Here is a 26303-nt window from a genome sequence, read left to right as displayed (position 1 = left end):
ACCTGGGCGCGTTTGGAACCCTCGTAGCTTTAGTTTTAAGTTTGCATAATAATTATCACCACTATATCTTACAAATCTAACACCATACCAGACCATCAATACGAGTAATTTATTACCTATTTTGAATAAATCATTTGACTTTGACTTTGACTATTTAGATTATCCGATTACGCGCTTTTCGTAGCCTGTTATATTCATAAAGCGCATGAATATTACAGTATATCCCTCGCGCAGCCGTCACTTGCGCGTCAATCTCACTAATACATAAACGACGTCTGTCTGTCCGTACACAATGGCCGTAACGTTAAACGAGCCGCGTTACCAGTTATCCGCCTCGTTACACTGAGAGGTATATCGAGTTACCGATGTTTTTTTTAAATATTCAAAAGCCTGTTTAGAAATGTTTACACATACGAGTCGGACTCGCACAAGAAGGGTTTTGTACCATTACCAAGAAATACCATTTTCTATTTTTTTTTTTTTTTCATGGCGGCCATTTTGATATTTTATTATTAACTAGATGATGCCCGCGACTTCGTCCGCGTGGATTTAGGTTTTTTAAAATCCCGTGGGAACTCTTTAATTTTCCGGGATAAAAAGTACCCAATGTCCTTCCCCGGGATATAAGCTAGCTCTCTACCAAACTTCATCAAAATCGGTTGAACGGTTGGGCCGTGAAAAGCTACTCAGACAGACAGACACACTTTCGCATTTATAATAATATTATAGTATGGATGGATTGTAATGACGGCATGAAATGGATAGGTATACCTACACATTCTGTGTAAAATAACAACGCTCTAACTAATTACGGTTTATGAGATACAACCCGCTGACAGACAGACGAAAAGTTTTTTATCCGTCTGTGTGTCATCTGCCTGTTTTTTAATATGTCTATCGTCTACTAATCCAGCACATCCGATTCAGGATTTTTTTAAATTTCCATGGCAGTTCTTTGATATTACAGAATAAAAAGTATGTACTTTTCTAGAATGCAAGCTATCTCTGTACCAAATTTCATCCATATCTATCGATATGGATGAAATTTGGTACAGAGATTATTGTATCGAGAGTATTGGTTGGTAGGTAGGTACGGACGTACGTAAGAAATGAGACAACCGAATAGCTGTGTAGCTAGTTTATTACCGACTGACTGTCATTGAGTGCAGTCTAATATACATAATTAAATCGATAGGAATTAGGAAGGTATAATGGAACAGATAGACAGACACATTTTCCCAATGTGTGGAAGTATATGCCAGTAGGATAGATATGCCAGACAGAAGATGATTATAGGTTTTCATTCATCATTATGGGGTCAGTTTATGGTGAGTGTGACAGACAGACCGTCTGGGCCGCGGAGTGCTCTTGACAGCGAGTGACCATTACTTTTATGGCCTATTTCGTATTCATACGCGTTATTTATGGGACGACATATTGGATGGCATTATTGTACGTGTGCACCCCTTTGTTGCGATTATAATATTTTTGGCAATTAGGTACGTGATGATAAAAAAACTAGGATTTTGTGAAAACTCAAGTCGGGATGGTAAATAAAAATCTATTTCAGAATTTGTAAATGAAGACTTTTCATTATGACACTTTACTTGATTGAATTTTGATATGTATCAACGTTGGTGCGATGTAAAATTTTGTAGAGCTACGTAATCCATCCATTGCTACGACATCGTAGCAATGGATGGTAGCTACGGTATTGCAGAGAAAATGCTGCCTTGCTGTGCCGAAAATGAAATCAAAGTTAATCTTCTATAATATAAAAATGAATCACTAAATGTGTTGGTCATCGCAAATCTCGAGAACAGCTGAACCGATTTCGCTAATTCTTTTTTTATAATATTCCTTGAAGTACGGGGATGGTATTTACGGAAAGAAAAATTTAAAAAATTTGAATTGACTGTTAGGCGGAACGAAGTTCACCGGGGCAGCTAGTTAATTATAATTATTGTAAAGAAAGCTACGGTATTGTAGAGAAAGCTAATGTATTGTAGAGAGAGCTACGGTATTGTAGAAAAGCTACGCTAATCTATAGTGTTGGCGAAAGAGAGAGACGGTACTGTAGAATTAGCTACGGTTTCGATCTATTATGCTCACGCTGTATAAGGCAAAAAAAGTGCTAAGTATTTGGTTTAATCTGCTAATTGCCTCACTTTTTACCTTGGCCTCGAAACGTACTTGCAGAAGGGATGGGATTAGTCATATTCATAGTCGACATTTCCTATAATATTATTATTGTTTTGATTAAACTTCAACTTCAGATATAAAAACGAAAAGTAAGCGATTTAGCGTTTCGGTACGAATGACAGTTCCCACATTTTCAAAAACCTAAATTCCACGCGGACGAAGTCATCAGCTAGTTATCTTATAAGGTAAGATCCTGTAGAAAAATTTCTGCTCCGTCCGAGCCACCCTCAGCGTGCACAAAATGTTTTAATCGTTATTTATGTCAACGCTGCATTATCTCTGTCCACACTCCATGTCCCCCCATAACATGCAGACATTCCAAACGATTTTATAGAGTGGTCGCCGTAAACGCATTAGGCCGATGCAATGGCGATAAAAAATTCTATAATCCCAGACAATTTGGCAAATGAGTGGCGTGTCGTCCTCCCCCTCCCTGCCCCTTTCCTCCCCCTCCCCCACTTCCGCTATCGCCATTAGAACGCTCTTTTATCGCATTACTCTTCGTACACGGATGTAAGAAGACAGGGAATCTTGTTAGGAACTGAGAATTAGTATTTGGAGCCTTGGCTCAGACTTTAATATAAATTTATTGGAACAAACTTGGCCGATGCATCGATGGCGAAAGATTCTCGGAAAATATTTTGGTAAATGGTTTTTTTTACCAAAGTCGGTAGGTACCTACATGTTTTTTTTTATATTATCAGCAGTACACGAATCATATTATTTTAGAAGTATAAATAGCAACCGTCGAGTTTCTTGCTGGTTCTTCTCGGTATTCCGAACCAGTGGTAGATGCATCCGACGATTCAAAAGTACTTGGGAAAGTTTACTTGAATAAAAAAATATTTTCATTTCATTTTCGTTTCATTTTCGTTTTATTTTCGTTTCATTTTCGTTTCATTTTCGTTTCATTTTCGTTTCATTTTCATTTCATTTTCATTTTATATAGGTAGAAGTGAAGTATGCTCTACGGGTGTGATGATGAAAATCATTTATCCACTTATCATCACTTACACACCAGGTGAGATTGTAGTCATTGGCTAACTTATATCTGATTTTTTTTTTAAACAACGTTAACTTAAAGCTTCAAATGTAAACTCAAATTCACGTTTTTCAGATTTTTCCCCCGCATGTCTGCTATAAGACCTACCTACCTGCCAAATTTCATGATTCTAGGTCAACGGGAAGTATCCTGTAGGTTTCTTGACAGACCGACAAACAGACAGACGCACGATTGATGCACGATAAATTAAAGAACTATTATGCCTTAAAATAAATAAAAATCTGTTTTCGAATGTAAAGCCCTTTCATAATATGATACCCCACTTGACATAGCGATCTTACTTTAAAAGTTGAAAATAGCAATATTTGTTCATGAAAACATTTTAATTTTTTTCTTGTGATGTAACCACAAATTCACGGTTCTTAGATTTCTCCCCACATGTCTGCTATAAGACATACCTTGCTGCCAAATAAGGTCAGCGGGAAGTACCCTATAGGCTTATTGACAGACACGACAGACAACAAAGTGATCTTATAAGGGTTCAATTTTTTTTTGGAGGTACGGAACCCTAAAAAAACTTGTGATAGTTTCTAAATATCTGAGAGATGCGAGTGACGTATCCAAAAGCCCTAAAACTTCATCGTTCTTAGTGGAGGGCGTGTCGGGGACCATGACAGATGCGCTCGATCTGTCAGGACGAGTCGCAAGTCGCAGCGTATGGGTGCTTATGGTTTCTATTACGATGCCTTAGCAACGCCCATAAACTATACTGTCTTACCAAATGCATGATACATTCTTTAAGGCGAAGGCGACGATGGTATGAAAAAACCGGTCAAGTGCGAATCCGACTTGCGCACGAAGGGTTCCGTACCATCGTGCAAGATATAACACTATTGACTATGTACCTACTTTTAATTTTTTTTTTTTTGCTCTGGCGACCGATTAATGGCGGTATAACCATTCAAACAGCAGAAACTATCACAAGCAGTGATAACCTAGTGGTTAGGACGTCCGCCTTCTAATCGGAGGTCGGGGTATCGATCCCGGGCACGCACCTCTAACTTTTCGGAGTTATGTGCGTTTTAATTAATTAAATATCACTTGCTTTAACGGTGAAGGAAAACATCGTGAGGAAACCTGCATGCCTGAGAGTTCTCCATAATGTTCTCAAAGGTGTGTGAAGTCTACCAATCCGCACATGGCCAGCGTGGTAGACTATGGCCAAAGCCCTTCTCACTCTGAGAGGAGACCCGCGCTCTGTAGTGAGCCGGTGATGGGTTGATCATGATGATGACCATTCAAACTGGCTAGACTGGATAAATGGCACAGGCCGGGTCGGGCAGCAGCGACACCGGTGCGACCAGTCTAGCCCTGCGATGACCAACACGCCTGCCCAGCGAGGTCATTATGGGCAAAACCTTGTATGGTGAAATACACAAGGCCAAGGCCCCTAGTCCCCGGCGGCCCCGCTATTCCTGGCTCTGGCAGCGGTTATGGTAACGGCGGGGCAAGGGGTGCGAAGAATCTCCGGCAGAGATTCCGCAATTGCAAGGAGCCGCTGGATTCAGGCGGCGCAAGACCGTGGCGTGTGGAAGTCCCTATAAGAGACCTATGTCCAGCAGTGGACGTCTATCGGTTGGTGATGAGGACGATGTGTATTTCTATTGCCGCTATAACAATTCTAAATATATAAAAGGAAAAGGTGACTGACTGACTGATTTATCAACGCACAGCTATTGGACGGATCGGACTGAAATTTGACATGCAGATAGCTATTATGACGTAGGCATCCGCTAAAAAAGGATTTTTGAAAATTCAACCCTTAAGGGGGTGAAATAGGGTTTTGAAATTTATGTAGTCCACGCGGAGGAAGTCGCGGGAATAAGCTAGTCAATGATAAACCATAGCATTATCATTTTTCAAGAAAGTTGATTAACACAGTTTGCACTGCATACAGCAACGACGATAAGACGATTATGTAATGACTAATGACTATCATGATGCGTTTGGGTAGATTACAAATTATTGTCTCTAATCGCTGTCCTTTGATCGTTATAAATAACACCCAATTTCAAACGACTCATTAGTTGAAAGATATCCATAGCAGTAAAAATGACGTCCGATATCAAAAAGAAGAAGCTTATGTTTCTATTCAAAATCTTCTTCGACCGCGATGGCAGCGGTTCGATTACGAAGGAAGACTTTGAACAGTCGATAGAAAAACTTGCGAAGGCAAAAGGATGGGAACCTGGAGACGAGAAGTACAAGGTAGCTGAGAAGACTTTGCTCGAAATTTGGGAAGGCATGCTCTATAAGGCCGACGCGAACAAGGATGGTGAGATATCTGCTGATGAATGGGTAAAACTATGGGAGGAGTCTAGCAAGGATTCCCCCTTCGACTGGCAGGCTTACTATTGCAAATCCATCTTCCGCCTCCAAGACTCGACCAACGATGGAGCGATCGACAAAGAGGAATTCGTCTCTGTACACAAATCTTTTGGTCTCCCCGAAGATCAGACGAGTGAAGCCTTCGACAAACTGGCTTGCGGTAAGGAAAAGATAACTTGGGAGGATTTCCAACAGCGTTGGGAGGAGTTCTTCAGCTCCGAGGACTTGGATGCTCCAGGGAATTATATTTTCGGACACTTAACTTTTGATTGAGTTTTAAACAATATGTTCTGCTAGGTGATTCTCTAACTCAGAGTCTAACACTAAATGATAGCCACCGAGGTTGGTTAAGTTCTACATTACTGCTTCACTGGGTGATAGTAAAATATTTTTTCGTAGAAAACCTTCAACGGATTAAAAAATGAGCTCCGTGGCTATTCAGTGTTAGACACTGAGTTAGTGAATCTTCCTGCTGTCGGTATGAGTTATGAATGTTTATTTATGTTTGCATTTAGCTAAATAATAATTTTCTGAATAAATACTTTTTTATATTTCTGTTTTTCAGTCCGTTTTCCTACACGTCTTATCATGTTATCAGTTATTATCTTTTAATGAGTATTATCACTTCATTACATTATCTTAAGGATTATAATTTATACTTTTAAGTTACATCAGCAACGAAATTTTGATTGCTTTCTTATCATTGTTGGAAAAGTATTTAGGAGCAAGATAACTTGATAAAATAGTACTTCTTAGTAAATGGAATTTCAGCGAGCGATGGAGAGAGATGTGCTTGGAGTTTCTCTACGTGATCAAATCAGAAATGTAGAGATCCGTAGGAGAACTAGAGTAACCGACATAGCTCAACGGGTCCCGAAGCTGAAGTGGCAATGGCCAGGGCACATACTTAGTTCGAAAAACCGATAGACGTTGGGGTCCCATGGGGTCTACAGGCAAAATCTTAAGTTTTTAGACCCAGCGATTTGAGCTGCAGATAGTAGGCCGACAGGTTGAGATGACAGTCGGAGAGGTAACGCCCCGCACACCCGCACAGCCCCGGCGTTTACCCGTTGCTGGCGAGCGCAGGTGACCTGTGGATGTGCCAGGCGTCCCCCCTCCTCATGCCTCGATTGCCATCTCGACCTGTCACGAACTATCAGTACCCTTATTATAAATGCGAAAGTGTGTTTGTTTGTTGGTTTATTGGTTTGTTGGTTTGTTGGTTTGTCCTTCAATCACGTCGCAACGGCGCAACGGATCGACGTGATTTTTGCATGGGTATAGTTAAAGACCTGGAGAGTGAAATAGGCTACTTTTTATCCCGGAAAATCAAAGAGTTCCCCTGGGATTTTAAAAACCTAAATCCATGCGAACGAAGTCGCGGGCATCAGCTAGTACCTACTTTCATGAATCAGTCAGTCAGTTTCTCTTTTTAAATATTTCCTATAAAAATGCCATGGCTGCTGTTTAGCTGTTAAACGTTTAAACAGTCTAAACGCAAGGGAGAAGCGCAGGGCGACCCTTTTTTGAATACCTTTGTCCAATTTATTTGCGAAGCTCATAATTACCTTTATTTTAGCAGAACAAATTTCGCCATGAAAAGGTTGTGACCCAAGAAAGATCCTTGTTAAGATAAAACGGTCGGTTATAAATAAAGAATAATTCTGTGGAATACGGTATAAAAGTGGACATTTTTGTTGAATACGACGAGTGCTAATTTTGCGGTGAATTATCGTTTTGAACCCCGGATGGGACGCAAGTCTATGGCCCAAGTCACAAGCTATAGCGAGTACAAAATTATAGCATTATAAAATAATTAGTAAGTTAGAATCGTTCTAATCTAGATGATAATACAGGGTGTAACCAGAACGTTGGCAAAAATGAAGACAGGTGATAGTAGGACTGATGATTACTGATACAAAAAAAAAACGCGAATAAATAATAAAAAATATAAAAAATCTTATTAAAAAAAAATGCCACGTCGTAGGAGGGGCATTGACCCAAATTTGGCACGCTATACATTGCGGGTTTGAAAAATACTAAATCATTAAACTTCAAAATGAGGCAAATGGTTATTGGTGTTGGATTGTGTTTAGTATATTTGTGTTAAGTTGTGTATAACAATGACGCTAAGTTTTCAGTTGAAAAATGCTTGGCAACACTTCTTTTAGGTTGATATTGTATTAATATTATTAATATCGTAGCAACTAAATAACTTTTGAATTTTTTTGATAATATTTAGTTTTCAAAAATTGTTCAAATGTTGTACAACACTGTTGGTAATTTGTTGTACATAAAAAACACTGTCCTTGTTTTTTTTTCTTTTTCCCCTTTTATTCAAGTTTTTTAAAGACGCTCATGTCTGTAGACTTATTTTGTAGAAAAAACTCAACTGCGACTTAATTTTTTCGCGTTTATTTATTTTATCGCTAATAGCTTATGAATTACGCCATCCCTTGATCCCAGTGCAAGCGGTAGAGGCTACCTGGCCAGCGGAGTGGCTTCACGATATTTATAGCCGTGTTATTACGCGTAATCGTCGCCCGAGTCCCCTCCTTTATTATACGATCTTACTGAAATTTATACCTGAGAATTGCTCCCGGTAATAGACTTAATTCCTTGATTTGTTTGGCTTACGTGTGTAGACTACCTGACATCTCTTATGAGAAGTTTCCACAGCGCCTTCCACACAAACGTAGTTCGGTTCTCACTTGAATACTAACCAATCAAACTCAATGAAATTTTGTAGACACGTTTTACAAAGAAATATCTGTGTCAAACTGTCTAACTAAAGTTTTGTTAAAGTTACACAGGCTCAAAGATTTAAATACAAATCTTACTACGGTTGTTTAGAGCGCGCTACGGATAAAATCCTTTTGAGTATGCATAAGTAGGTAGATACTAGAAAAAGTCAGTCGGTTCTGCTGAGTATTCAACGTTGACCCAAATCAGTAATTGGATGGGCGACTATTCATAAACCATTTTCATACTCCCTTTTTTGGTAAAATCGCAAATTTGGAACAAAAATAATCGGATTTCATACCAGGTTCGCAACCCATCGAAAATATAGACTTAAAAATAATGAAGAGATCATGAAATTACGTCCAAATGCCGTCAGAGGCTCGAGCTTTTATGAAAAGTGAATACCGAACACAGAAATAAGATAATCCTTACCGTTCCCGCATCAAAGCGAATATTCCGCACGTCAATGTTGGGCAAATTCAATAACTAATCGCCCGATCATAGCGAATGGTCTAAGGCATAAACGATTCATATTTTTATAACTAGCTCATGCTCGTGACTTCGTCCGCGTGAACTATTCAAATTTCAAACCTCTATTTCACTCCCTTTGGGGTTGAATTTTCAAAAATCCTTTCTTAGCGGATGCCTGTTGCCTACGTCATAATAGCTAACTGCATGCCAAACAGCCCGATCCGTCCAGTAGTTTGAGCTGTGCGTTGATAGATCAGTCAGTCAGTCAGTCACATTTTCCTTTTATATATTATTTAGATGAGTATTTTGTGGGAAATTTCACAAAAAGAGACAACTTGCGTACAAAATATAAATACAACATAATTGTACTCTAAAATAAATGCTAAACTTTCTCAAAAAGCGCATTTGCAGCTGGTACATTTTTTTAATCATTGATTAATCAATATAAAAAAATCAAATAAATTCAAAAAAAGTTATTAAATTGTTTAGTGTTGAGCTCCGAGTTCTAGCGTTCCATTATGGCAAATGCTAGCTAATGCTGTTAGCATTTGCTAGCATTAGCTAGTTTTTATTTATTTTTATTTTTATTGAATGGTTTACTAGCGATTTTAACATAAAACTTACTAACTATAATAAATACATAGATTTTTTCTATCATGCACAACTATGTTAAATCATTTAAAAGTAAACACTGCATGCAAATTCCGTACAGATATCAGAGTTAGAAAGGGGATAAGAATTAGTTAGCTAGTTAGCATACGATTCCGCTACCGCCTGTGCTCTATGTCCACATTAAGTATCGCACAAAAATCCGACTGGTCCGGTCGTATTCAATATCCGTCCGCGGGTCGGACTGAGCCGGCCGCGTGCAGGTGACGTCTGTCCGGTTATCCTATAACATCCTGCGAGTATGTGCAGGCTTTTATTTTTACTATTGGAAGTTTTTTCAGGACATTACGTTTTTGATAAGGATCTCTTGCAGTATAGGTATTTATAAAAAAAAATCTGTAATTTTTCAGTATCAACACTTCGCCGGCCCACTGCTGAAAACGAGTTTTCTATTAGAATGAGAATGGTGTAAGGCCACAGTCCACCATACTGGTCAAGTATGTATACTGTAAAGAACTCTTAGATTCTTGTATGTAGGAGGTAAACTCTGGATCAGATCTTGAAAATTATTTCACTGATAGGTAAGTATATCAGTATAATATATTTATATCCAAACTAGCTTATGCTCGCGACTTCGTCCGCGTGGACTACACAAAATTTCAAACCCCTATTTCACCCCATTAGGAGTTGAATTTAAAAAAAATCTTTCTAAGCCTACGTCATAATAGCTATCTGCATGCCAAATTTCAGCCTGATCCGTCAAGTAGTTTGAGCTGTGCGTTGATAGATCAGTCAGTCAGTCAGTCACCTTTTCCTTTTATACATATAGATTATTCTAGAGAGCTATATAGGCTATAATTTTTTTTTTTTTTAAGAATATTAGCCATTTTAAATGACTAATATTCCCCTTTCCTCTCCAACTAAGTGTCAGGCTTGTGCTAGGAGTAGGTACGACAATAGTGCAACGGGCGGGGTTTGAACCGTCGACCTTTCGGTTTTCAGTCCACTCCTGTACCCGTTGAGCTATTGAGGCTCTTAAAATTATATGACGCGGATGAAGTCGCGTGCATAAACTAGTGTCTCAAGGAGTAAGTCATAACCTCAAAAAGTTATCTCAGGCTAGCCATCCACACAACTGAAGCATAATGATCAGCCTAAGACGTGAATTAGGTCGAAATTAGATCTTCAGGCGATAAGTAGTTATCGCGCTTTGACTAACTCTGCGAATCGCTCCAACTACTGTGCTTGCGAATCGCACGAGGGTCCTTACACATAGAACTTGGACGATCTAACCTATGGACTTGTAACGCGCCTAATATTACGAATAAAAATTTCTGTCACTTTTGGTGCGGGACGAGGAAACACTACATAGACAACTTGACACACTCACTCAACAAAGTTTTGTGTCATTATTAACACACACATATCTAAATCTTCAACACTACTACATTTTACGCACACTAATAAGTTATATACATCAACATACAAAGACATTACGAGTGTAAGACAGTCAAATTGATTTGCGATGCTACCGTATCGATATTTTAAAATATATCGATAGTTTTTCAGAAACAAAAGTAGAAGTAAGAATTTATTACTCGTATTTAATTACTTAAAACCAGTGTTTGGTCAGCGTAGCGTATTCTTGCATACATTCACCTCACTTAATAGGTAATTATCCCATTTATTATATATTTATTTAAAAAATATGCACATACTTTTTTACTTATTTTATATCATTTTTAATCTTTTGTATTTTTTTATATAACGAAATTCTCATTTAAAATTTCGATAGTGAAAATGTGCTTATTAATGACTTATATTATTATATAATACAAAATAAACCTGACCGCGCAAAAACCTACCAAACATAATTAGTAGGTATATCAATCAATAAAATGTTTTTTTCTTTCCAATCAATCATTTATTTATTGCACATTGGGTTTACATGGTAATTCCAATATGGTGTACTCTTTGTCCAAAAAAATTAAATGTAAGTTATTAAATATTACACGTATTGCCCTTACAAATTAGCAATGCAAAAATTTTCTCAATACCTGCCGCTTTTACCCCACAGCAAAATTCCACAAGACAGATATGATACTATGAAAATAAATTAGTAAACACACACGGTGGCCTCTTCTATTTTTAACACGTCATTATTTACCATTAGGTTAATGTTATGTATATTCTTGGCGATTCTCTCTGTAAAAATATCGAAATCTGTAAAAATAAAACGATTATGATAAATTATTACCTAATCCTCATCCTTGAGAAAGGTACACCTTTTAGCTACAAATTACCCAGTTCAGAGACACCCTACCCCGTTTCTCGCCTATCACTAAAATTGCGTTGCTTTAATATTTTTTTAAATGTATTAAGTACGTGAAATCACAGAAATCGACCAGTTTTATTACAAGTATAGGTAGCGAAAAAATTGTGGTAATTAATAATAACTATTCTTTACTTGACTTGAAGACGGTAATTTAGTCGTTAATAATAAAGAAAATGTTTTCATCGATATCGATAATCGAACCGCAATCACTATCACATGATTCTTAAAAATCGAACCTTATGTCCTATGCAATTGAATCTAATACTGAAAATTTTTGTAAAAATAACACTATAGTCTCGTGGGGAGTGCGGTATACTATAGACGGAGAGCCAGGGCCCAAAATACTGTTTGAATTTACTAAGGCTAATTTTTTTATAGTTCATTAGAATGGTTGCGTACACAAACATACTGCGGTCAGTCAAGTGAACCTGAGAACAGTGACTCAGGTGCGCTATCAAAGGTGTCGTACCTGCGAGGTAATAAAATGAATTTACTAAGGCTGAAAATTGTTATATAACTTGTATATTGCATATAAATAAAAGTTGTAATGGTTAGTCAGCAGAATATGGGGACAGAGCTGGTCAGTATGCGCAAAAAATTAGCCTTAGTAAATTCAAACAGTTTTTTGGGCGCTGGCTCTCCGTCTTTAGTATACCGCACTTCCCACGAGACTAGTGTTATTTTTACTACTACGTAATTTCATGCTGTTCACGCGTATTCAAATTTTAACCTAATTTGTATATAACGAGGGTTGCAATTGTTTAGAAAAAACAAAATATAGTCTCGTGAGAAGTGTGACTCGTTTCTACCGAATTATTACGTACTCAATTACTGAATCGGTAAAGTTCTCGATTGTTATTTTATTATAATAATTTATGTAATTTAATTTATAGAAAGCGTTTATTACACCAAAAATACTTACTTATGAAATGAAATTCCATCTTTTTGTAAATTTGATGTGTTTGATTTGTTCTTGCACTCACTAACGGCACAAACAGGCATTTTTCACCCAGCGTGTAAGACGTCGTCACACATCGAAAACGATTCTGACAATGACAAAATCGATTCCGCAAACAGTGTTTATAAACGCAGTGGATTAAAAATCCATTACTATTGACAGAGGGGAATAATCATGCGAGGCGCGTCCTTAGGTTAGATCGTCCAAGACATAGAATGTTTCACTCGTTCCCACTAGTTCAACTGATTAGTTCAACCGTTGAATTAATGAGACTTATTCCCAGTTGTTTAACTGCGTCTAAATCCTTATAAGAGTTGAACTAAGTACTAGGAAAAAAGTCTTCAACGGTTGAACTAATCAGTTGAACTAGTGGGAACGAGCGAAATGTTTGGGCTCACGGTAGATGGTGTAAGTTGTAACACATTGCTATCGGCATGTATCCGTAATCAGTTTTAGAATACAATATAATGTCTGATATACCTACTATATATTTTTTAAATAATATTTTACTTGGAATTTTTTAGAATATAAGTTTAGTAATGTAGGAAATAGAATAAATAATTACTTATTAAGTTCGCGTAAAATTATCACCACTACTTATATCATTGTGATATCATCATCTTACAAATACAACAACCGACCATCAATAAGTGTTATTTATTACCGATTTTGAAAAAACCTTGAAAAAACAATTTGACTTTGACTTTGCAGTAGACCGTGACACATATGACAACCAAATAAGCCACTATAATGATCAACGCACGAGTTGGTCTGTCCTCCCGTTTATATGACGAGTCCTTTCACCGAGATAGTTATTCGGCGTAATCAGGCATCTACTTTGATCTCCGAGCGACGCGATCAAAGGAAACCATCGGCAATTACGCGCTGCGAATATGTGCTTAAGGCTCTACGCAGACAAAAGATCTTGACTCGTATACTTCATCATCATCATGATCAACCCATCGCCGGCTCACTACGGAGACGGATCACCTCTCAGAATCAGAAGGACCAAGTGCGGATTGGCAGACTTCACACACCTTTGAGAACATTATGGAGAACTCTCAGGCATGCAGGTTTCCTCACGATGTTTCCTTCACAGTTAAAGCCAGTGTTTTTAAATTACTTAAAAATAAAATGCATATAACTCCGAAAAGTTAGAGGTACGTGCCGGCACGTACCTCTAACTTTTCAGCTTACTCTAACTCTACCCGGGGGATCGCACCCCTGAACCTCCGATTAGCACAGCTCAAACTACTAGACGGAGTGGGCTGAAATTTGGCATGCAGATAGCTATTTTGCCGTAGACGTCCGCTAAGAAAGGTTTTTTGAAAATTTAACCTCTAAGAGCCCTCGCCCACGGCGACTTTTTGTAGCGATGCTGTCGCGCGTTTATTAAACGCACGCCAGCATCACTACTAACGGCTGTTAGTCGCATTTGCAACGCGCTACTGCATCGCGATTGTATCGATGCAAACGCGCGACCGTGTCGGACGACATCGGGGGAAGAACGGAGGGAGGGTGGCGCGTGAATGGGGTAACGGAGCATCAGTGCAACATTTTTTTTCGTTTGCATCGAGACAGAAGCGCGACAGTATCGCGACTGAATCTGAGACCGTGGGCGAGGGTAAACAGCTAACGACCGCTTCGCGACTGTATCGATGCGGACGCGCGACAGCATCGCTACTGTATCGCTAAAAAAGTCGCCGTGGGCGAGGGCTCTAAGGGGGTGAAATAGGGGTTTGAAATTTGTGTAGTCCACGCGGATGAAGTCGCGAGTATAAGCTAGTGTAATATATGTTATTGCCCCCGTCTAAATGATCGATCGATTAAGTCTGTAGTCTGCAGAGCTCTAAGGCTCGATTTAGCGAATATACCGGGAGCAGAGAATGCCTACTAGTTCACATTGTGCGTAGAACAATACGAGCAGCTAGGTAATAAGAATGATTGATGACAATAATTATTTGAATAGCACATTTTTTGCGCAACGGATAAGCCTGGCTGTCCAGGTGATCGAAATCGTTCTTATATTTATCATCGTGGGTAGGTAAGTACGTAGTACCTACTAGATAAGTATAAATTCTAGAATTTTTATTTATCAATATTTTATTTTGGTAAAATTTCTTAAATATCAAACATATTAAAAATCAATTCACACGACATATCAACTAAAATTACAAACCAAATTCGAATCCATATATATACAAATTAAAAAAATACCTAAGTATACAAGTTTAAAATAACTAAAACTTCGTCTTTCCAAAGATGAAGTTTCCTGGAGCATTAGGATCTTCTGTGGTGAAGTACTCCTTCCACAGTTCCTGGAATTCGCTCCAGGATACGTTAGCCTTGCCCTTTGACATGTTCCTGAAGGCGGCTAAAGCATCGTCCTTGCTTAGGCCAAAGGATGCGTAGACAGACGAGAACTCCTCACCATCGATAGATCCGTCGCCACTTGCATCTTCAAGTTGGAAGATGAACTTGCAATATAAGGTCTGCCATTCAAAGGGAGAAGCTGGGTTCTTAGCATACTCTTCCCACATTGCGATCCATTCGTCCTCACTGATCTGTCCATCTTTGTCTACATCCGCGCGACTCTGCAGCCCTTCCCAGATCTTCAGCAAAGTAGACTGTACTTCCTTGTACTTAGCATCACCGGCAGACCATCCTCGCATTTTAGAAATATTCTCAGTTGCCAAATCAAAGTCGCTTTTGTCAATTGAACCGCTCGCGTTTCTGTCGAAGAATGAGTTGAACACGTGAAGAAGCTTCTTCTTTCTGAAGTCTGACACCATTTTTGAAGATTTTCGGTTTTTTGTAGTCTGGGATGAAGCCTTTATCAAAAAGTTGCCTAAACTATACACTCTTGAAGGTAACACTATGTTCGAGATATGATCGGAGTCTGTTTTATAGTGTAGAAGTTACTGCAATTACATCGTCATTTTTAGGGTTCCGTCCGAAAATGGAAAAAAATCTGAGGGTGTGACTGTCCGTCTGTCTTTATTGATACAGTAAGGCATCGCCAAGGGCTGCACCCGTATCTACATACTCGAAATTTTACGGACATGTGTATACGGTCGAAAGTAATGTACATCGGCCTTTAGAATAACATTTCCACTTTGTAGAGCGTTGTTTTTGTCACTCATATGACGTTTTGTCGGTCTCAACGACAGGGACAACGCTCTACAAATCTGCCATCTTCTTCTAAAGGTCGATGTACATTACTTTCGGCCGCGTACTGTACCTACGAAGCAATTTATTGCCTCCTCGTTTCCAATTCAAATCGCATGGATCGCCCTTCCACTGTCCAGTATCAGTTTTTCCCTCCAATTTTAAAAAAGCATCTTAGCCTGCGTTATCACTTGCCAGTAAGTCTGATTACAGGCAAGCGCTAGTCTACAAAGTAAAAAGAGGGGATTTGTTTTTAAGGCGGTAGAATAATTTAAGCAACTATACGTTTCCTTCCAAGGTACGGAGCCCTCGATGGGCGAGTTCGGCTCGCACTTGACCGGTTTGATATCTTGTGTGTGAAGTGCCTTTGACGTTCTTCATTTGTTATCACTTTCGCTATCTTGTCTGCAATGCAGCGAATGTTTCTCTTGCTAATTAAAATTAGGATAGAGTAAATGAGATGATTAGCTTTTTTTTAAAATTTATAGACTAGCGCTTGGCTGCAATCAGACCTGGTGGCAAGTGATGATGCAGCCTAAGATGGAGCGCGCTTGCTTAGAAGATGCCTATTCACTCTTGACTTGAAGGTACCTTGACGATTCAAAATTAGGTAGACTACAGCTCGCTACAGGTTGAGATGGCAATCGTGGTATGAGGCGGGGGGGGGACCCACACACCCGCATGTCACACCCGTTCGCACCCGGTTAGCGCGGGGTGCCTGAGGCATCCCTACCCCGATTGCCATGTCGACCTGTCGCGAACTATACTTAGTCACAAAATACGTAAGTTTATGAGACTTTCTTTTTTATGAGTTGGGACTTGGATTAACTTTTCTGATTCACAGAGTTTGAATTTAATATTGTTCCTATCATAAGATAAACTTCTGTAAGTAACTCATCTGTATTGTGTGGTGTAATCTTATATTTACACTAGCATCTCCGATAGTTACAGCATAGTGACAAACTTCTCCGGAATTGTTTGAATAAATAATGATTTGATTACTTAGTTAACAAAAATTCAAGATTTTTAAATCCAGAATTCCCACGTATTGAAAAATGGAACCATTTTCAGTCTTTATTCAAAAGTATAAGTTTTTTTATTTTATTCAGATACAATTTTGTCTTTAAGTGCAATCTCACCTGGTGGTAAGTGATGATGCAGTTTAGAAGCGAGCTGACCTGGAAGTTAGTATGGGAATTTTTAAATAACCCATGCCGCTTTTGGTTTCTACACGACATCGTACCGGAACGCTAAATCGCCTGGCTATACGGCTCTGCCAGTAGGGTGGTAACTAGCCAAGGCCTAAGCCTCCCACCAGACCAGGCCAGGAACTGAACCCGGGACCTCCCACTAATAAGACCACAGCGCTTACCACTGCGCTAGGGATGTCGTCAAAAAGTATTCAATAGTTGTTAAAGTTTAATTGAATACAAAATATTTTGATTTTTATCCTGGAAAAAAATTGTCTGTTCGCTTGATTACCCACCTTACTATTCTGCTATCTAAAGACACTAGGTATTTTAAACACACCTTAGTAAGGTGGTAACACCAAGTACCAACCCACTGTGATAAAATCTGTTTATAGATAATTTCAGTTTAAATCTATACCGATGCGTTTAATCATCGCTTATATCGTTGGTATACTACCTAGGTACCTGATGATTATGATAACAATAATTATTAATCATGATGACAAACTAGCAAAACTAAGAATTATCTATAGCAACCCCACATAGTCATTTTTTAATTTTAAAGACTATATTATGTAAATTGTTTTAGTATTTACTAATTTTGCATGCCTGATTGTGTAAGGTGAAACATTTAGCTACTGGACAATAATATCATTGTAAAAACATCTCATTGTAAAAAATGCTTCTGCAAATAAAGAATCTTGAATCTTGAAAGGATTTCTTGTGCAATAGAAACATCATGAATTATTGTACAATCCTTGAAAAAAAAATCTGGACTAAATCTTGAAATTTTTTTTGACAGCACTTAGCAACAGACAGACGCAGTGAGCTTCCTTCATTAGTTATACTAATATCTTATTCTGCCATATCAAGACGTCTTAATGTAGGTACATAGCAACAATAACCACACGCATTCTCTTCAAGACGTACATTATTAGAACAAAAGGCTTAAATTAAAAATACAGACTATAGAACATACATAAATTTATACAAACACACCATGTATAATTCGCGTCTACTCCCAAGGAAGTAATTCGCAGCCTTAGGCCATTGATATACAAAATTCAAGATAAACACCCACAGTCGTCTCAGGCTTCAAAAAGTACACTCTGTGTTACTTCCGTAACTGAATTTCATGGAAATCTTAAGACTTCCTACTTAATCAGTACTCTTATTATAAATGCGAAAGTGTGTTTGTTTGTTGGTTTATTGGTTTGTCCTTCAATCACGTCGCAACGGTGCAACGGATTGACGTGATTTTTTGCATGGGTATAGATAAAGACCTGGAGAGCGACATAGGCTACTTTTTATCCCGGAAAATCAAAGAGCTCCCACGGGATTTTAAAAATATAATTCTACGCGGACGAAGTCGTGGACATCAGCTAGTTTCTTATAATAATGACACGTGTTCCTTTCAGTAGACTCAGAATTCAAATGTAAATAATTTAAAAAGGTGCGCGCGACTTCATTCACATGGACTTAGGATTTAAAATTCCCTTGGGAACTCTCATTTTTCCAGGATAAAAAATAGCCCACGGCAATAAGTCCGGGATGCAAGCGGTCTTTGTACCAAATTTTATAGCAAACAACATCTATTTGGTATACCTAGAGACAGCTAGCCTGATGATGATGGGTATAGGGTTCTTTTTATCTCGGAAAATCAAAAAGCTTCTACTGGATTAAAAAAAAAAAACCACGCGGATGAAGTCACGAAAATCATATATAATGGATTTATAAAAATTCTGACTAAATACATAAAATGACTAAGTACATAAAAGATAGCCCTTTGTATAGCCTTTAAGTGCATATCTTTGACTTTTCTCATAGCCTTAGGGCTGTAAAGTGGAAACGCGAAGGTTTTGTTTTCTCCCTATGTCAGTACCCGTAGTACAAGATTTTACGTCTCACCAAACCAAACCAAATTCGAGAGTCGCAATACTTCCGCGTTACAGTAAACTGGATCTTAAATGCCTTGTTTTAAAGCTCAAGTTTGTCTACACTTCTACAGCCAGCGCTCCAAGCGGAAACATTGCGAAATTAAAATCAGTGGCATTGAATATTTGACTTCAATTCAAGGCTGTTTAGGTCCATTTTACTGTAACGCGGAAGTATTTCGACTCTCGAATTTGGTTTGGTTTGGTGAGACGTAAAATCTTGTACTACGGGAACTGGCCGGTGATGTATAGGAGGCGCGGCTTGAGACGTCTTTCAACTAAGATTTCGAACGATATAACTACTTATAGATATAGAAAGCTGCTATAACCTATAGGCATTGACTTATACATATATATTACTTCGTATGGACATGGGATGGGACCAAACAAAATGGCACCGACTCATTGCCGCTTCTGCACCAATGCAACCTCAGTGACGTCTGGATTTCAAACTTGTCGTTCATTAGTATCTAAGAGGTGGCGCTGATTTACTTGGTTTCTGAACCGTGAAAAATTTTGTTCGCTTGACCATATCTTGTCATTTATATCGATGCCTATAGGTAGGTTTTACCAAGAACCAAAACTGTTATAGTAACCGAGACGACCGACTTAAAATGCTCTCCGAAGCATGGATTGTTTCAGGTTCACCTCCCATTTGGGTAAATTTTGAGTAAATTAACATTCTCAAAATGCTTGTTGAGAAGCCCCTATTTTGTATAGCCCTTACGTAACATAACTTTGAAAAGAAACGAAATGAATTTATTAAGGTGTTCATGTGCCACTTATGTTAGTTCAAAACTCTGTTACGGGCGCGGAAATCATATTCTACAGAGAAGAGCCGTCAAGTAACTCAGCAGTTGTTTTTTTCTTTTTAAAACAAAATGTTACAAATTATGTTAATGTACCTAACTATTATACTATCTTGTTGGCTGCTGAATGCAAAATTCGTCGTTCGTCATGCAAATAATCAAAGGGTTCCCACGGGATTTTTAAAATCTAAATCCAGGCGTACAAAGTCGCAGACATCAGCTAGTAGGTACATAAGTACGCAGGCCCAGTAGTCTGTCTTTCCGTAACATTTATTATTATTAAGCGGAGTCATAAGCAACACATTCCCTAATAAAAGAAAGCCATAACGTTTAATGACGTAATAACAGCAGCTGATCCCAAATAGCGACGTTTTACGGGATGTTTATGGTGTTGCAAAAATACCTATAAAGGTTCGTACGCACCTGAGCGGCGCGGCGCGGCGCTTCAGTCCGACTGCAGAACGCGTCACCTCAGGCCGCTCGACGGTGCCTACCGCACTACAACTTCAGTACGCGGCACCTCGCGTCACTTGCGCGTCACTTTTATACCCGTTCGCGTACGAGCGCGAAGCGCCGTGCCGCGCCGCTGGGTATGTCGCACTAGCGTCACTGCACTGCGCGTCGCTTCGCTGCGCTTCAAAATATTCTCTCCAGCCGTGCCGCGCGGCAACGCGCGGTGAAGCGCTGTGCAGCGCCGCTCTAGTGCGATATGCGCCATACAAAATGATAGAAATGATATTTTGACGCTCTGTGCCGCCACGTGCAGCTCGCTGAAGCGCCGCGCCGCGCCGCTCAGGTGCGTACGAACCTTAAGTATAACACGGATGATCTGTTTTCTTAATAAAATTAGTAAAGTCGACGCATTTTAAACTGAGTCGTCGAGTTATCTGTCTATTTCGCTCGCACTTACAGGTCGTAGATAAGTGCGAGCGAAACAGATAGATAACTCGACGACTCAATTTAAAATGCATCTACTATAGCAGGATATTATTTACTCTTGGATACTGATAGTTGGCCAATTCCACAAGTTCAAACCTGCTCAGCGTGCTATGGAGCGGGCTATGTCGGGTTTCTCTCTGAGGGCAAAATCCGTAACGAGGAAATACGTAGAACGAAAGTAACCGAGATAGCTTAACGGATTAGGGCAGGCCATATCTGTTGCAGACGCAGAACCGATAGCCGCTAAGGCAGAGACTGTTTACCAGCAAGTGCAATGGGTGGACGAACCCCAACCCGCTGGACTGACGACCTTAAAAACTCGTAAGAAGATAGCGGGAAGTGGGTGGATGAGGAAGGCGAAGGACACACCAGAGGAGGAAAACATCGGGCATTCACGTCGGGCGAGTGCGAACTGACTTCTTTAAAAAAGGACCCCCGGATGAGTTCGAAACTTGCTAACGTCGACTAATTACGTGAATGTAAAGGATTATTTAAATGATAAGCAAGCTTGGGAAAGAGTTGCTTAACGGCTTTGTGATAGTTCTATCTAATAAGTTTCAATAATTTTGTAAAGTGGTGATAATAAAAAGAATACCCGGCTGAGTTTGTTGTGGGCTCTTCTCAGACCTGGGCGCATTTGAAACCCTCGTAGCTTTAGTTTTAAGTTTGCGTAATAATTATCACCACTATATCTTACAAATCCAACATCTGACCATCAAAAAGAGTAATTTATTACCTATTTTGAATAAATCATTTGAATTTGAATTTGAGTTTTTGATTTATTTAGACATCCAGATTGACACATAGCCACACCTTAGCATTTTATCGCTCGCTGAAAATAAACCACTTTAGCCTAACGCTAGTCCGTTTCCATATTTAGGTAAAGTAAAAATATAGGTTAGGTTTAATTTAAAATTCAAATTTCGCAAAGACTGCCGTATTTCAGCAGACATAAGTGCGAGAGCGAATCGCAAACAAGCCGGAATTTGCGCCATACATCACACGTTATCTGACGCGCAAAAAACCATCGCCCGCCTAACATATCGCAGTTCGCAAATTGCTTATTGTTTTATGAGTTTACGGTTAACCCATGTTAACCCTATCCGAATTACTTACTTTGAACTTTTAATAACTTTAATCTAGTGTTTACCAAATCGAAATTAATGCATTCGTCGCTTGGAAATGAGTTTAGACTTACCTACTTAGGTAGTTCTAATTCTGAGAGAAGACCCGTGCTCTGTAGTGAGCTGGCGATAGGTTGATCATGATGATGCTCTATAGGATCTAGGATGCGGCAGTTTCTTATTTGTAGAATTTTTCTCAAAACCTAACTCAAAACGATATGAATCAAGCGAAATGAAACCTAGTAGGAAAGCAAAATGTACAACAGTTCATTCAACGTTCATGTATGGGAGCTAACATAAATGAGACCCCATCATCCATACAAGCCATACAAACCATACAAACCATACAAGCAGACATGCTTCAATATTGTATTTTGTAACAAAACCCTGCACTACCTAGCCTAGGTAAATACGAGTAACTTTGATATTTGTCTCTATACAGCTATAGATATTTTATCTAGATGTGGCTAAAGAAAAATATCATAAGTAATTATTTACTCTTATAATCCCATCCCACCCATCAGTTATCCCACGGGTTACGGGCATGTATATGGAACGACAGGGATCGTAATCTAATCTAGGTATCAAATCAGGGTTTAAAAATGACTAATCTATCAGCTTGATTACCTACATCGTTCTGGAAACAACACGTCAGCATTTACCGATTGACGCAAACTGCTATCGCGGCGTGAATCATCTTATCTTTTGCAGTTACCTGATTACGGCTACCTATTTTAAAATTTGACTAGCTCTTAAATTATTTATACTTACTAGCTTATGCTCGCGACTTCGTTCGCGTGGACTACAAAATTTCAAAACCCTATTTCACCCCCTTAGGAGTTGAATTTTCAAAAATCCTTTCTTAGCGGATGCCTACATCATAATAGCTATCTGCATGCCAAATTTCAGCCCGATCCGTCCAGTAGTTTGAGCTGTGCGTTGATAGATCAGTCAGTCAGTCAGTCATTCAGTCAGTCAGTCAGTCAGTCACCTTTTCCTTTTATATATATAGATAGATTACTAGCGGATGCCCGCTACTTCGTCCGCGTGGAATACCTAAGGTTTTTACTTTAAAAATACTTAGGTTTTCCTGCTATGTATTTATATAAAAAAGGCTTTTGTCCAGCACTGGGCGCATGGACGAGTAGCGCCAGATCTAGTCAGCGGTTATTCACGTTGGTATATTGTTTTTAATACCGCTTACAGCCAAGCGCTGTAAGACGACCTCGTTACACGTGGCTAATCCAAGACCTCCGTCCGGAGGGAGCGTTCTCATTGCCTCCGGGTTTTTTTTTTTTTTTAAAGAATATTAGCCATGTTAAATGACTAATATTCCCCTTTCCTCTCCAACTAAGCGTCAAGCTTGTGCTAGGAGTAGGTACGACAATAGTGCAACGGGCGGGGTTTGAACCGTCGACCTTTCGGTTTTCAGTCCACTCCTTAACCCGTTGAGCTATTGAGGCTCTTATTCAATGAAAATGTGGCCCTTGACAGCAATAAGTATTTTGTGAAGTTGCCAAGTAATGTAGGTACGTAATGATACAGTCTAAAGAGCTTCTGTGACTGTCAAGCACGTAGTTTTTTTTTGCTTGATCAAGCTGCTTGATGCGTGCTTGATGAAGCAAACGGCACTTTTCTCATACATATAACACTGTCCGAATTTCACGTCAAGCAAAAATATAAAATCGCATCACTCGTCAAGCACCTATATGCTAGACTCAAGCATAAAGCAAACTTTGTAAACGGTTAAAATGCTTCTCAAGACCGTGTCAGAAGCTCTTAACAGGATGCCAAAGTCTTGTTAATTTAAAATTCATGACGCGTCACTGCTGCGGATGGAGCGCATAGTTCAAAATTCGAAGAACCGAAAGACGTTGGAGTACCATCAAAGTGCTGGAATGATGATATGACAGACGATACTAAACGAGTCGTTGTCGGACTGGGAACGGAATGGGAAGTGGAACGGGGTCTGACGGCCGTTTTATGTGCAATGGGCACAGTGGCCCGCGTCTCCGGCGATGCTGGCGCACAATGGGCGTTCACCGCGAGGCAGATGTAATGTTTACCTAGCTAGGCGATGTAACCTCACTGTTCCCCTTTCACTCATAAATAATACCTAATATAAGTCCCGCAAATTGCTAATACGCGTGGACGCCATTTTAGTGACGTCAGCACTACACTGAAGTTGCGAGCTGATGGTATATTTTTACTGAAATAAGTATAGGTACCTACGTCAAATGACGTCAAAATGACGTCATTTCGATGTCAATGAGACATGATTCCAGCGCAATAGCAATTTGCGGGACTTATACTCAAATGAAGAGTAGGTTTGAACAGCTTTTAATACAAAATGCATTATGGGATTTAAGCAATAAAAAACACAAGTATTTAAAACAGACTCCATTGTCGAAGCGTTTAGTCTCACTGTCGGTCGCTCTTAAAAACTATTAAGCGGCTCTATTTAGATATCACGATACGATTACGATATCGTGCGATGTCATTTACGAAGGTCGTAGTTCTAGCGTAACCCTCATAGCTTTAGTTTTAAGTTTGCGTCATAATTATTACCATTATATCTTACAAATCCAACTACTGACAATCGAAAAGAGTAATTTATTACCTATTTTGAATAAATCATTTGACTTTGACTTTGGTCAAAACTCATGCGTCAGTATGTTTCATGCGTGAAGGTCGATGAAACACCGACGCACGTGCTCCTAGAGTGCACGGGCGTGGCAGAACAACGCGAACGCCATTTGAGTTCCCCAACCTCACTCCATGAAGCCCTTGGCAACCTGGGCAGTCTACTCGGCTTCTGGAGCGAGCTTGGATGGCTGGAGTGAAGACTTCGGCGGGGAGGGGCGATGCAAGCACAACAGACGGAAACGTTTAAGTGCGGAAACCAGCCCAGAGTCAAGAAGAAGAAGAAGGTCAACACCAAAGACCTTGTATGAAGTACGTACTAGACACAACACGTGTGATACCACAAAAAAAATATGAACTGCAAAAATTATCACGTCATCTATCAATAATCCGATTGGTCTACTAAACATATCTCCGCTCATCTCTACTTTGGTGAATACCGGATGTTATGCGACTTTCAGCCAATACACATCGTCCGGTTGGTCATTTGCAAGTATCAAAAAATATAGATACGATATCGTATCGCAATCGTGTTGTATAAATACCCCTCTCAAACTACCCTCCTGCTTGCATTTCGCTATTCGAGCAATGATTGCTGCAACCATTCTGATAATTGCTGTTACAGGTTCGCTGTTTTTAATGCACTAGTGTACAAAGTGTGCTATTACTGTACAGTAGGTATATACGATGCAAGAAATAATGGTTTTATAATGCTCGCCGTTTTATTGACTCGACAGCATGCAAATCGTTTCAACTGAGAAGACCATACTTGAAATGTAATGTATTTACGTACTTATATAACACACAATTTGGACGTGTCCGCCATATTGTGAGGTAATATAATATTCAGTTCTAGAAATATTAGTTACAACTTATAATTTTGTAGTACCTAAATATACTAAAAATTAGTCCTACAAAATCCATTAAAATACTGATCAAAATCTATTTCTAGCTAGGACATCACAATATGGCAGACACGATTTTTCCTTCTTAGTTTGGACGCGTTATAATTCAATTTCAATTTATTTATTTTGCAAAAACATATTATTTTATATAAAGTCTTAAATATGAGATTTCTATATTATTATTCCACTCATTTTTCGTGTTAATATTTTTCATACATCTTTGGTTTAGGGAACGCCGCTTTGTTCACATTACCGCACACTTTTGTTTTTTCACTCCTCTCGCCATTTGGTAAGGAGTGAAAAACGTTGCCTGGTGGAGATTGCTCTGTAGCGATAAGGCCGCCTTTGCATACGTAATTTTAAGTTACTTACAATTCATGTATTTCTCTATATTGTATGCAATAAAGACGTATTATCTCTCTAACTATCATTGTTCAGAGGCTAGTTAGGCTAACATGCGCACCACGAGAAAATTTAGTCTACGCATTTACTCGTCTTATTTGTATGAAGAAACACGAGATAATGCGTAGACAAAATTTTCTCGCGGGGCGCATGTTAGGCCCTCAGGTGTGCAACAAAAACTGCAATTTTTAGCTTTTAAAAATATATTTCATAATAATCCTTTATTACAATATATTAAGTAACTTATATTATTATATTAACCATCAGTATCATAGCTATTACAAACATACGCGTATACACTATAAATTAATCGTCAAGAAAATGTCATACATATCGCAAAAATCAATACAAAATCGTCTTTAGACAACACTAGAATTTCATTAAATAATTTCAAAAAGAATGTATTTGTTTATTAATAATTAATAAATAGATTTTCCCTCAAGGCACTTTTGTTGCAACAAAATTAGTGTTTGATTGAAAA

General features: G+C 38.9%; 2 protein-coding genes and 1 long non-coding RNA gene across 3 annotated transcripts in view; 2 read left to right on the top strand and 1 right to left on the bottom strand.

Annotated features, from left to right (window-relative positions):
- The window catches only part of LOC138403671 (uncharacterized), a 331305-nt gene that overhangs the window by 106123 nt on the left and 198879 nt on the right, over positions 1–26303 (top strand). The gene's annotated exons all lie outside the window — the stretch shown is intronic.
- LOC117991002 (calexcitin-2-like) lies at positions 5281–6145 on the top strand. The gene has a single exon (XM_069504804.1). The coding sequence runs from the start codon at positions 5318–5320 to the stop codon at positions 5864–5866; it is 549 nt and encodes a 182-aa protein (XP_069360905.1). The 5' UTR covers positions 5281–5317; the 3' UTR covers positions 5867–6145.
- On the bottom strand, positions 14794–15594 carry LOC117991001 (sarcoplasmic calcium-binding proteins II, V, VI, and VII-like). The gene has a single exon (XM_034978523.2). It carries the CDS (start codon positions 15498–15500, stop codon positions 14949–14951), a length of 552 nt encoding a protein of 183 aa, XP_034834414.1. The 5' UTR covers positions 15501–15594; the 3' UTR covers positions 14794–14948.

Source organism: Maniola hyperantus, chromosome 19, assembly GCF_902806685.2.
Source record: "Maniola hyperantus chromosome 19, iAphHyp1.2, whole genome shotgun sequence".
Classification (NCBI taxonomy): domain Eukaryota; kingdom Metazoa; phylum Arthropoda; class Insecta; order Lepidoptera; family Nymphalidae; genus Maniola; species Maniola hyperantus.
The sequence above is the reverse complement of the archived record's forward strand: the minus strand, read 5'-3'. Positions and strand labels throughout refer to the sequence as shown.

Excerpts from the sequence above, each read along its gene's own strand:
- LOC117991002 (XM_069504804.1), top strand. The coding sequence starts at position 5,318 with ATGACGTCCGATATCAAAAAGAAGAAGCTTATGTTTCTATTCAAAATC.
- LOC117991001 (XM_034978523.2), bottom strand. The coding sequence starts at position 15,500 with ATGGTGTCAGACTTCAGAAAGAAGAAGCTTCTTCACGTGTTCAACTCA.